The sequence below is a fragment of the Lupinus angustifolius genome, chromosome LG01 (assembly GCF_001865875.1).
Source record: "Lupinus angustifolius cultivar Tanjil chromosome LG01, LupAngTanjil_v1.0, whole genome shotgun sequence".
Classification (NCBI taxonomy): Eukaryota; Viridiplantae; Streptophyta; class Magnoliopsida; order Fabales; family Fabaceae; genus Lupinus; species Lupinus angustifolius.
In genome coordinates, this window is record NC_032009.1 from 35,960,706 (window position 1) to 35,973,356 (window position 12,651).

The following is a 12,651-nucleotide window of genomic DNA, read 5'->3' on the forward strand; positions in this document are numbered from 1 at the left end:
GTATATTAAATCCAAGAATATTTAACATAAAAACTAAAAAACATGTGCATTTTTTTTGGATAAAAGGTCAATAGCAATTTCAAGAATAAGGTTAATCATCAGCTAAAAAATGGTTTTAAAAGGTCAAGACTACCTTTATGAACTTTTAAATTTCAATTTGCACTTTTGTTAAATTTATTAGAATTGAGGTTCAATTAATATGAATTCACAAAATTAATGAACCTCCTTAATACTAATAGTATTCTCTTATATATAGCAATGTTTAGAGAGAGATAAGGTCAACAAAAGAAAGTGATGGATGTGGTTTACAGCACAAGACTACAAAGACTATGATACTGACACAGAAATTGAGATTACAATGACATGTAGAGTTGGAACAGTGGAATACACTGCCCTTTGAATCAGAACATTGTGAGCATTCTCATCCTCTGAGGCTAATAAATGTTGTCCTTGTTCCTTCTTTTTATGTTGTGCTTTTCTAGTACTAGGTATCCTCATTCTATGTAAAGAACTAATCCTTTCGGAATACATAAATGTTCCTCCAAACAAGTCTCATTCACTCTTATGAATGGAATCTATGACCTTTTGATCTTTTTAGGGATCTAGCAAAATTTTACACTACTAAACCATAAAGACCCCTTATTCACATTGGAAGCCAAAATTCATATTCCGTTTCTCTCATGTTCAATCTTGAAGACTGAACTTCTGACAAGTTCAACTGAGACCCCACACGAGTACTTTGCTTAACATTAATAAAGCTTATAAGCTAATCAATTAAATTATTTGACCAAGAACAAATTGTGTCAGTCTTTAGCAAAAGGACTAATTTCAATAAGCTACGAGTTTAAAAAGACTTGTATTTCAATTCATCAGCTTATAAACTTTTAATTAGTTTATAAGTTATAATCAAGCTTATATGTTTCACCTACATTTTTAACTAGTTGCTTCAAACAGAACATTATAAACCATATCTAGTTAAACATTAATTAGACCCATCAAAATAAAAATTACCGTTCTTCTATTATCTGCTTGAGCACTACTATATAAAATTCATGGGAAAACTAAAGATATAATTTCTTAGTAAAATTAAATACATCACTCCCCACTCAGACATGCTTCATTTTTTAATTCCACATGACATTAGTAGAAAAATCAATTAACATATTACACAAGGTTTTTTTAGTTATAACCAAAGGTATCCCTTAATTTTATCAGTAAGGAACTAACCATTTTCAGGGTATGTAATTGTTTTTCCCAAAGCTTTGGTATATTACAAAAGGTTTAACCATAATAACAACTATCTAATAAGTTAAAAAATTGTGTCAAATATAACAAATGATAGCCCACAATTTTATAGAAAAAGGGCGAGTTTCTCATAATAGTAAGTTAGTTGTTTAGCGACCATGAGGTTACAAATTCAAATCCTGGAAACACCCTTTTCAATTGCAGTTAAACTAAATTATTATCAAGGAATCTATCATCCAAATGACTCAGTTTAACAGAGAAAGGGAAGCACAAAACAAAAGGGCAAAGAAAGTGATGTATAAGCATAGAAGAACACTCAAAACTTTTCAATCTCTCTCACATGGGCAATGCCCCACACAAGCCAAAATGATGAATTATATCTGTTGGTGCTATGTGGGATCCACCACATTTTCTTTGCAAACCAGCTATAGCAGAAAAAGAAAATGGACCCATTCTATGTCCAACAAAAGTATACAGAACTAATCATCCATTTGGCTGAATTCTGATGAAATAAAACTAACATGTAACTGAGATTTGAGAAAACATTTTTACCTTACAACAACCCCAATAGTGAGGTAGCAAGTGTTCACCATGAGTGGTTCCCATATTAACATTCACAATCATAAGATGGCAAGAGAAATACAATATAAATGGCACCATATGGGAGTGTATCTTCATGCTTCATGAGGAAGGAGACACATTCTTGTCATCAGAAAAACCAAAATCCTCAAATAGACCCTGAATCATGACAAAATTAAGGAATAAATGATCAACCACTATGCTCCCATATTACACTAAGAAATATGGGAAATGCAATTAATATATTCCCACTATGTGTCTATGTCCATCATATTATAATTTCAGTTTAAACTTTAAATGATAATGCAAACCTATTTCCTTATCATATAGTAAGTGGTCCAGTGCAAGGACTCCCACCTAGGAATTAGGGTCCTCTCCATTAATAGAGAGACAAGTACATCACAAACAACATGAAAAAACACAAGGATCTAACACTATTATCCTTTAAATATAATTATATGATATTTTTATCCTTCATTGCAAGTGTGAAAACAAGAATTTGTCTCTCCATTACTGAAGAAGATTCTGATTCCCCACGTACTGGAGTATGGCCAATGGTTAAGACCAGAAGATAGATGTACGTAACTTTACCCTGTAAGCAGAGAAATGTTTTCCAGGATTTAAACCTGTAAGCTCCAGGTCACAAGGCCTTATCATTGCCCCAAGGCTCACCACTCCTTATCATATTTTAAATGATTTTTCTCTTCTAATTTGCTAAATATGAAAGAACAAGGATCAACAGTAGAGCAGAGCATACCATTGCATCATTGATTGCATAAGCCACACAGTAATGCTCCTGCAATTCAGTAGAGGGAAAACTTAGTGGAATAACAAAAGAGGAACTATTCATCACAGTGAGCAAACGTCCTAAAATTGTAGGAGTGGTTAAATATTTTATGTTACTTGTTCACTTTTAACCATCTATTGCTAAATACTTAAATGAGAGCGAGAGAGAGCCAATTAACTCTGATTGAAACCAACGATTCAAAGCCTCAGCAAAATATGTCACAAGTATGCAGAAATGTACTAACCTGCATCATGTACCACTCTTCGAATTCATCAAACAATTCCAACCGTTCAATCCTAAATAATAAAATATCACCAAGTAATAATTAATATCTTTGGATATAGTCTGCAAAAGAAAGAGGCTACCAATCATAAAGTAGATAAAAATGAGCAAAAAGGTGGATAGAGAATCATGGAAAATAAACTTTCTATCTAATAGAATTGAAAAAGTTCCATCATACTACAGTTCTAAGATGTTGGTATCATAACACTAAAGAATAAAATCTCGATGGGTTATCAAGCAAAAAGAATGTAAGCATCAAGAAAAGCAGCAGCTATTAAGATGCTGACACAGGCAAAGCCAACAGGGGACCACCACCCTCCCCATCCTTTAGTTCATACACCTTCAATTAGTGCCTTTTAAGTGAATATTTAGTTCACTTTTCTTATTCTGTTAAAAAATATTTGTAATGATTTACTATTAGCCGACCCCACCTAATGGGGGAAGGCATGGATGTTGTTATTGTAATGATTAACTACTGTTTTAGAATTTAAAATGTAACTAGTAAAGCTGAGAAATGGCAAATTATTTGTCATAATAGACGGCTTATTTTCACCTCAACTACTTCATCTTTCCTTTTAATCACACTAACCCTATAATCAAATCACTTTATTTACATAGATACTCAAGATACTCACAGCATGAAAACATTACTACAATTTGTTAATGAATACAACCTATCGCTAGTTCACTACTTTAAAGCTTAGCTTCATAATGATATGAAAGAAAACATTTGGATTTAAGGGAGTCTTAGATTCTACTTTATAAGACATATTCCATCCTTCTAAATCATTAACATACTTTCGATCATAACTGACACTTCATCATTCCTAGCTAACTATGAAAGGTCGTATTCACCCTTATTTATATATATACATACATACAAATGTAATTAAAAGAGCATGGTAAAAAATCTATTATTACACTAAAAGGACCAAACATGACAAAAGGAACATGCATGATAGTGAGAGAGACCACAATTAAACGCCCAAAACAGCTGAAATCAGCTTTAATTAACCCATTAGAAATTATTGAAAAATTTCCTTCTTGCTGGGCTTCAAAAAAACAGTCTCAAGTTAATGCTGTTACAACCAACTAATATATTTTCAGTTTAAGAGAATAATCCCATTGTATCAACTATTTCTCAATTAATAACCCTTAGCATCAAAACATCAACCAACATGGAAAAAATTAAAGTTTATGACTTAATCTTTCCAGGCAGAAGCCTGATAAAGCAGCAAGCAATTGGCAGCGTACCTGCGTCTTTCTTGAGCGTCAACAAATTCACTATATACTCTCAGCATATCCCAGGCAACAGCTCTCTGTACCCAAAAAAAGGAAATATCATGATTCATGAACGTATTTATTAGTCATAGAATAACTAAGCATTGCATATGACTACCCGATGATTTCATAAGAATGAAAACTAACATAAAAAAAGAACTGAAAAGGAGCGTGAAATTTAACTTTCACAAAACAATAATGATCTTGAAAAAAAGCATTTCAAATCTGACTGGCTACAATCACAAATTAAGTGATTCAAAATGCTTAAAGAAATGAACATTCTTTAACGGAGAAAGAGGGAAATAAAATATTACAGACGTCTAAGGCCCCTTCTAAGGAGAAATCCATTATTTGGACTACAATACTCAACAGGATTAAGTTCAGCAGGATCTCACTGGCACACTCTCCTCGTGTCTGCATTATGTACTAAACAAACTCTGAAACTAGAAGCCACTTATACAACCCATTCATATATAACTTTTGCGTAGGCTTTCTGATGTTTTTTTGTGAAATTTACATGCTTAGATGGAAGGTAATCCAATTAAGAGGGTACATGAAGAGCGAAAAACTTTAGGAAACTCCATAAAAAAACCTTAATCTTTTAGGTTTCACTAAAAATTGAAATTTGGTTTGTGATAGAACCCAATGGGGATGGTTGACCTATGTGGCCGAATTCACCTCGTGACATATGAGCTTGGTTGTTGTAGCTATACACACACACACACACACACACACACACATATATATATATATAATGGTTAAGATTAATGCGTAAAATTATATATAAAATACACACCCAGTCCTTTTTTTATTTTTCCAAGCTACCCTCAACAACTCAAACCCCATTCTCATTATCTCAAAACCTATCCCACTCACTCATTTTACTCCACCTTCACCAAACATAAACCTTGTTTCCTCATTGTTATCCTTTGTTCAAAGAATTTATTTGCACTTATAGCAACTCTTCTTCTTTATGTTTACACTTCATTGTTGTATCTTCAATCCTTAATGGATTTGAGCTTTAGAAGAAGTAAGAAAGGCGAGGTTATTTGGCATTGTGCAGTGTTTTTCTGTTTAGTACTAGAAAGAAATGCTAGAACACTACAGTTGAGACTGAAAAACAACTAAATTGCTTGAATGAACAACACTCTAATATTTATATACACAAGAATAAATAAATTTAAATTTACAAGAATAATAAAAAGAAGAGTAAATTACATTGACACCCTCTGAGTTTTAGTGAAATTACACAAATCACTTCTCATTTTTTTAAACCTACACAAACCACCCCTAAATATATACATACATTACGCTGACTACCCCTGTAGGAGAGATAAGTTTAATTTCTTAAACAAAAAAATGATGACAAATATAATTAAGTTAAACAAAATATGGTATAATGTGAAGACAAGTCCAAATAGTATAAGAGTCAATGTCTATTCATTATTTTGGTTAGTTACAATATAATATAAGATTGATTTAAATACATCCTTAGACTTATTGATGCAGTTTATAATGAACCAAAAATAATGAATAAACATTGACTCTTATACTATCTCGACTTGTCTTCATGATATATCATATACTCGTCACCATTTTTATTTCATAAATTACACTTATCTCTCCTACACAAGTAGTCAGTGTAATGTATGTATATAATTAAGGGTGGTTTGTGTAGGTTTGAAAAAGAGGGGTGATTTGTGTAATTTCACTAAAACTCAAGGGGTATCGTGTAATTTACTCTAAAAATAATTATCTATTTCCTAAAAACATTAATTCTCATAATTTTCACTGATACACTAAACTCAGACAATTTCTGGCATAACATTTGAGGACAAAGGCTTCAAACTAATGAAGCACAAATGATAAACCTCTCCATAATTATAGGTCCATAAGAGAAAAAATATTTAACTTTAAAGACAAGTGAAAAACCTGTTTATAAAAGTTACATTATATAGCATATAAATGATTGATACAAAAAGAAAACCAGAGACGTCTTTTCTAGAAAATATACATATGATATACCTGCCATCCATGGTCCAGAAATAACTTTTCCTTTGCAAGTAAAGATGGTGTAGCATAAATACCCAAGAGAGCACAGCCTCGACTCTGATTCAAAACAAGACAAATCATATTAATGGCACATAACTGAGTCTGAGGTATTCTATGATAAAGTAGTTTAAGGATAAAAAACAGAGGAACAAAAAGGAGCAAAAGAAATAAAATACAAAATATATATGTTCGCATTAAAGTAAAGAGAAAAAATCCTCCTTCAAGATCACACAAAATTTTGACATCCATACCTCCAAATTTCTGATCATTTGCTGCCCAAAAGCATCATCTGGGTTAATCTGTTAACATAAAGGACCATATAATGCAAATAAGATCCTATTTTATACCCATTAAACAAAATGAAGAAAAATAAGATATGGAGGGTCTAACCTGCTCATATAGAAAAAACACTGCTGTTGTAAATGTTTGGTTAGCCCAACTTACAACTGCACGGGTTGAATTCGGGTCCAGGTAGATCAGAACACATTCTGCAATTATGAAAGTCGGAAGACTGATAACAATATCAGATCGATTCAATTTAATATTAAAATATAAAATAGCTAAAAATCCAAAACATAATACAAAACAGATTGGCATTATATCCTCCAGCACAAATCTCTTTAGAAAATATAACAGAACAGAACTCTGTCAATATAGTTCCATTGCAAGTTTGCACAAGAAGCCATTAAAAAATGAAAATTTAATAATTCTTATTCCCAAATTTATTTCAGTCTTTTTTTCCATTTTCCAAGGATAAAATTGTAATGAGTACAAGGAATACAATATTGTTCTTGGAGGTGCTTCTGCCTCCTAACAAATTACATCTAAAACTGAATTTCTCAATAGAAGCAGTAAAATGGCAACCTGCATAGAGAAACATGATATTGCTTCCCAGTTATTACATTCCACAGCATTATCTTGAATCATTTTTCTTTGAAAGAAAAGAATTTCATCAAAGAGACAGAACAGCAAATAACATATCAGTTTGTCTTTTAATTCATTTCCAAGAAGGGAATTTTTAATGTTAATTTTATTTCACAACAACACAATGAAAGGGAGAGAAAAATGACTCCCAACACATACCTTGTATCCATACCAGCTAGAGCTACAATATCACTCAATTTTTGTGTATCACGCAAATCAACAGGCAGTAGTTTGTAGTCATCACTGAGCACTTCTCCTTTTTCTGCAAAGAATGAGCATTAAAAGCATTAAAAGCTCATAGATGACTCATTTAAGCATTTTCAATTACAAACTACAATTCTTAGAATTTTAAATGTTCCATTCCACCATTTAAAATAGTAGAATAGCCTCCAAACAATCATCATCCATCCTCATGGCCTATTACCACATCAATTTTCTTAGACCATCTAGAATCTCTAAGTTTTAAACCAAGGTACATATCCTAAAAGTAAATAAATATTATAGAGAAAAGACAGACAAGGCAATGTATATCCTAAAATCAAAGGTATTATTTTTATAGAAAAAGAAATTCATAACGAAGGCCCCTCAAAGGTATTCCAAACAGATATCAACCTATATTGCATATTAGTGCTCAGTGCCCTATAATTGAGCTAATTAATGGTTCTCGATATGAACACAAGAAATTAAATTAATATGAGAACTAGTGATATGATGCAAATCATCATCTCCCTGCCATTTGCATGAAGCATCCTAATTTGGTTCTTCTTGCACTATATTTTATTATGCTATTGTTTCATCTCCCCCTAAAACCACCCGGACCAAGCCAGAGTGCAAAAGAAAAGAACATCCCTATAATATGAGAGCATAAAGAATCAAGGAATGTGCCTTCCTAATATAGCATTATATTCAGAAATGCTTACCTCTTGATATGGATGCAGTTTCTCCAACTTTGCTCCTCAATTGACCGTAAGTCTCAATAAGTGCCGCCTTTTTACTCGTTACCTTAATTACACAAGCAGATGTACTTAAACTTTCTAAATTGATAGAGTTATAAAAACTAAACATTCACACACTATATACATCTTTTCTTTTCTTTTCTTTTCTTTTCTTTTCTTTTTCTTCAATTAGATTGATACTTATTCAAACCATATAGTGTTAGACATGAGTTTCATGGCAAAGCATCTCCACTAAGGACCCATACGTGAATAAAAATAAATAAAGTATACATTCGAATTCAAACTCCGGAACGAAAAAATAAATAAATAAATAAATAAAAGTTCCTACCTCCTTAAAATCCACTTCCACATATAAATGTGGTGCTTTCCCCTCATCCTGGCAAGAAAAGCAATTAACGCTTAGTTATGAAAAAGCAATACACATATAACATATGATCAAATATGAGAACTAAATTAAATAGCGTCCTTATGTCCTCTAAAAATATAATTAAATCAAAGAATTTCACGAAAATTATAACACAAAAGCTTTGATTCACCTGCAATTGGAAATAGGTTGTATCAAAACCAGCTCCAAGTGATAATATCTGTTTCTTTGTTGATCCAACATCAAGAAATTGGTATAGAAGTTTCCGAAATGCGGCCCAACGAGCAAAGTAACCTTGATAACCACACACAATAAACCTCACAAATTTGGTAGTGATTGAATTCATAAAAATGAAATTGAAGTGTTAATGAATAAGAATGATACCACGGTTGATAATAGGAGATCTCTTGAGAGGTTTTCTAACAAATAAATGAATGTAATCATCTTTCATGTAAGATTTCTTCACACATGACCTGAATCATTCATTGAATCATTGAATAGAGAATTAGGGTTTGTTAATGATAATAATAATTGAAGAAGAAGAAGAAAGAAGAAAGAAGAGAAAGTACGAACAATTTACTAGCGGAAGCGTCGTCGTTTGTGGCTTGCACTGCAACAGTGTTGCTATGAGAATCACTCGCCATTCCCTTCTTCTCTTTTCTTTCTCAATTTATCAATCTAAATCTTTTATTCTTGGAGTCTGGTATTACGAGATAAGCCAAACAAATTCAAGTTCTCAAGTTCGGTTGTCTATTTTTTAAAATTTCATATGGGGAAATTTGTTTTTAGTATTGGGAATCTATTTAACACATAACAATTCAGTTAAACTTCTATTCTTTCATGTAAATGTGGTATAGTTGTTTAATGAATAACGTATTTAATTTATAAAAATTATTAAACATGTTAGAATCATACTCGGTGCATCTATCGCTTCTGAGTTTCTTTATTTTTTGTTGAATGATTTTCAATTTCAGTTACATATAACTTAACCATGTCAAGCGCTTCACTTTTATTTTTCATAAGATATATATAAGTAAAATTAGAGCAGTCATCAATAAAAGTGATAAAATAACGTTTATCATTTCTAGTTAACATTCCATCTAATTCACATATATCTGAGTGTATTAAATCTAAAAGCTCAGATTTTCGTACTATTGATTTATATGGTATTTTTGTTGAAATTTTTACTTGACTGCGTGATTCACAAATTTCAAAATTATTTTTAGATAACTTTGGAATTAAACATAACATACTCAGTTTTGAAATTGCATGTTTATTAATATGGCAAAGTCTAGAACGACAAATATTAAAATCACACAACATGTAGACTGAACCAAAATTTTTATTCAAAGAAACATTAATATTTAATTTAAACATGTCATCAATGGCGTACCATTTCCCAACAAATACCTCATTCCTAGTATGAGTGTACAATTTTGCTCCTATGGTCTGGATAAAACCAGCTTTATTAAGAGGAAAACTAGAAACTAGATTTTTCCTCATATCTGAAGTGTGTTTCACATCTTTGAGAATCAGAGTCTTCCTAGATGTAATCTTCAGCTCCACATCATCAGCTTCAGCAACAACAGTGGCGGGAGGCGCCAGTATGTACCCACGACCTAACAGTTCCTCCAGCCATAGTGACCTCAAATAATACTGCCACAAATGGCTCATCAATCATGTTGGCATGTGGAGGGCGATTCAGAGGTTTATTTCTGCACTTCCGTGCCATATGACTTGGCTCCCCCCTTTGAAGCAGATGAACAGGTTGCTAGTATCATTCTTAGTGGGTGGCTTAGCATATTGAACCTTATAGGTGTTCTAATTCTTGTTGCGACTAGTGTTCTTAGCCTTATTTCCACTACGGTTCTGATTCTTGAAGTTAGTGCTAGAAGGCTCCATAATCACACCTAAGAATTTCTTCTTTGTGCTATTGTTGGAGACAATTAGCATTATATCTCTCTGATCTTGCTTACGAGCCTCTTCTTCAATTCGAAGACGAGTGATCAGAGATTCCAAAAAAAAATTTGGTCTTATGCCTCAGAATGTTTTTGAAGTCCTTCCAACTAGGATGCAGTTTGTCAATTATGATAGCCACTTGGAATTACTAATCTAGGGGCATACCCTTAGAGATGATCTCATGAGAAATTTTCTGTATCTCGTCGGATTGAGACTCTACTGATTTATCATCAGTCATCTGATACTTGAGGTAGCGACTAACAACATACTTTTTAGTCTCAACTTCCACAGTATCATATTTCTTTTCAAGTACATACCAAATTAATTTGGTAGACTTGTACAAGTTGTACTAATCATAGAGATCATTAGACAACTCATTCAGAATGAAGTTCTTACATAAGTAAATACTTTCATTCTATAGAGCTATTTCAATAGCTAGTTTATTCATTTCATCTTATTCAACCTCATCCGAAACCACTAGGATATTGGTTTTTAGAACGTGAGCAACATTTCTCATAGTGAGGGAAAATTTCATCTAATATTGTCAACGTTTGAATTTTGTCCCATCAAAGCGAAATGGATTGTTCAGGTCAAATATGTTCGGTCTAGTAATATTATCTACGAATGTCATTGCAATAGAAATGTCTTAAAATTGTTGTCTGTGTAGCTCGCAACAATTCTGAATGGCACAAAATGATTTTTATTGGATGAGTCAGGACCAGATCGCTCTCTTTAAGACGTTTCGTGGTATTGCTAAAATTGTGCTAACATACTACCAACCACGTCATCCCAAGGATAAAATAGTTCAGTTCTCTGTTATACGATTTCTTACTGCACTATAAGAATCGTTTTCGAATACACTCACAATATGACTATTAGTGTCAATTCTCGAATTCCCACAATATGGCTACCTGTGCCAATTCTTTTTCCACAATATTGACTACCAATGTCAGTTCTCGAAATTCTCACTTTGGTTGCTTGTGCCAATTCTCAAGTGCCACAGAAAGAAAGGGAGAGAATGTACCAAAAATGCGTCGGCAAAATATTATGGTGGAGAAAGAAGAAGTTGAGAGTTAAACACCTTCAACTTGGGACGAGAATTATGAATGGAGGAAGCCTCTATTTATAGTCTGAGGCGTCCAACGACTCCCTAACCCGATGTCCTAGAAGGGTGGCTAAATCCCAAATGGCTACATGATCCGACGGTTGGAAAAATTCACCACGCGGATCTCTAACTCTTTGACCGAGAACTTCTCCCCCACCCGTGGCATGCATGTGTGGACTTGGTTAACACATGATCCAAACCCAAAATAAAATAAATAAATAAATATTTATTTAAATAGAATGTTGGGCCCAAGCCCAAGCTCGACCTGACGGTGATGAAGAAGGAGATGGTGGTGGTAGTGTGTGCACGCATGTGGATGAGTTTTGTTTGTGTTAGTCATCATCCACTCACAAAACTCATTGTACCCCTTGAGGCACACCCTAAAGTTGCGACTTAAGGCTTATAAAGTCTTTCTACTTCTCTCCTCCAAGCAATATGGGACTTGTGGAGTTTTTTCAAATCACACCCCAAGATCCTCATTAATGACCGTATTAATGTGCTTTAAACCACATTAAAGGTCATCATTTTTCAAGCAATTTCCAACAACTCTCTACTTTAAAAATGATTTAATTTAATAAATAAAATGTTATAATGAGGATTCTATAGCAAGGTTACTACTCGTGCCGCATCTTTCTTCCCATTCGAGCCGAAACTGGTTGCAGTCATTAATAATGCCTCTATTATTTATCAAATTGGGAAGGAGTTAAGCGAGTAATATTGACTCTTGGTCTATTAATTCTCTATTTTCAAAATGATTTAATTTAATAAATAAAATGTTTTAATGTGGAATCGATAGCGATGTTACGACTCATGCCTTATCTTTCTTCTTCTTCGAGCTGAGAACTGATTGTGGTCATTAGTATTGCCTCTATTATTTATCAAAGTGAATAGGAGGTAAATGATCAATGTCGACTCTTCGTCTATTAATTATCTCTTTTAAAAATGATTTAATTTAACAAAATAATTTTTGTAATGAGGATTCAATTGTGAGGTTAGGAATCGTGTCACATCTTTCTTCGTCCTCGAGCCTAGAAGTGATTTTGGTCATTAGTATTGCTTCTATTATTTATCAAAGCGAAATGAACGAAAGTGATCAATATCGACTCTACATCTATTA

At 32.9% G+C, this 12,651-nt stretch overlaps 1 protein-coding gene across 2 annotated transcripts; it reads right to left on the bottom strand.

Moving 5' to 3' along the window:
• On the bottom strand, positions 1,583 to 9,186 carry LOC109325163 (tRNA wybutosine-synthesizing protein 4). 2 transcript variants are annotated; one of them, XM_019557350.1, is made up of 14 exons: positions 9,044 to 9,186; positions 8,855 to 8,943; positions 8,643 to 8,764; positions 8,435 to 8,482; positions 8,071 to 8,152; positions 7,310 to 7,412; positions 6,617 to 6,737; positions 6,478 to 6,525; positions 6,200 to 6,283; positions 4,148 to 4,212; positions 2,856 to 2,907; positions 2,582 to 2,620; positions 1,919 to 1,983; positions 1,583 to 1,867 (listed from the first exon to the last, which is right to left on the bottom strand). In XM_019557350.1, the coding sequence occupies exons 1-13, from the start codon at positions 9,112 to 9,114 to the stop codon at positions 1,927 to 1,929; spliced, it is 981 nt and encodes a 326-aa protein (XP_019412895.1). In that variant the 5' UTR covers positions 9,115 to 9,186; the 3' UTR covers positions 1,583 to 1,867; positions 1,919 to 1,926. The 2 variants fall into 2 exon arrangements, with proteins under 2 accessions (XP_019412895.1, XP_019412886.1); XM_019557341.1 differs by having other exon boundaries at positions 1,583 to 1,983.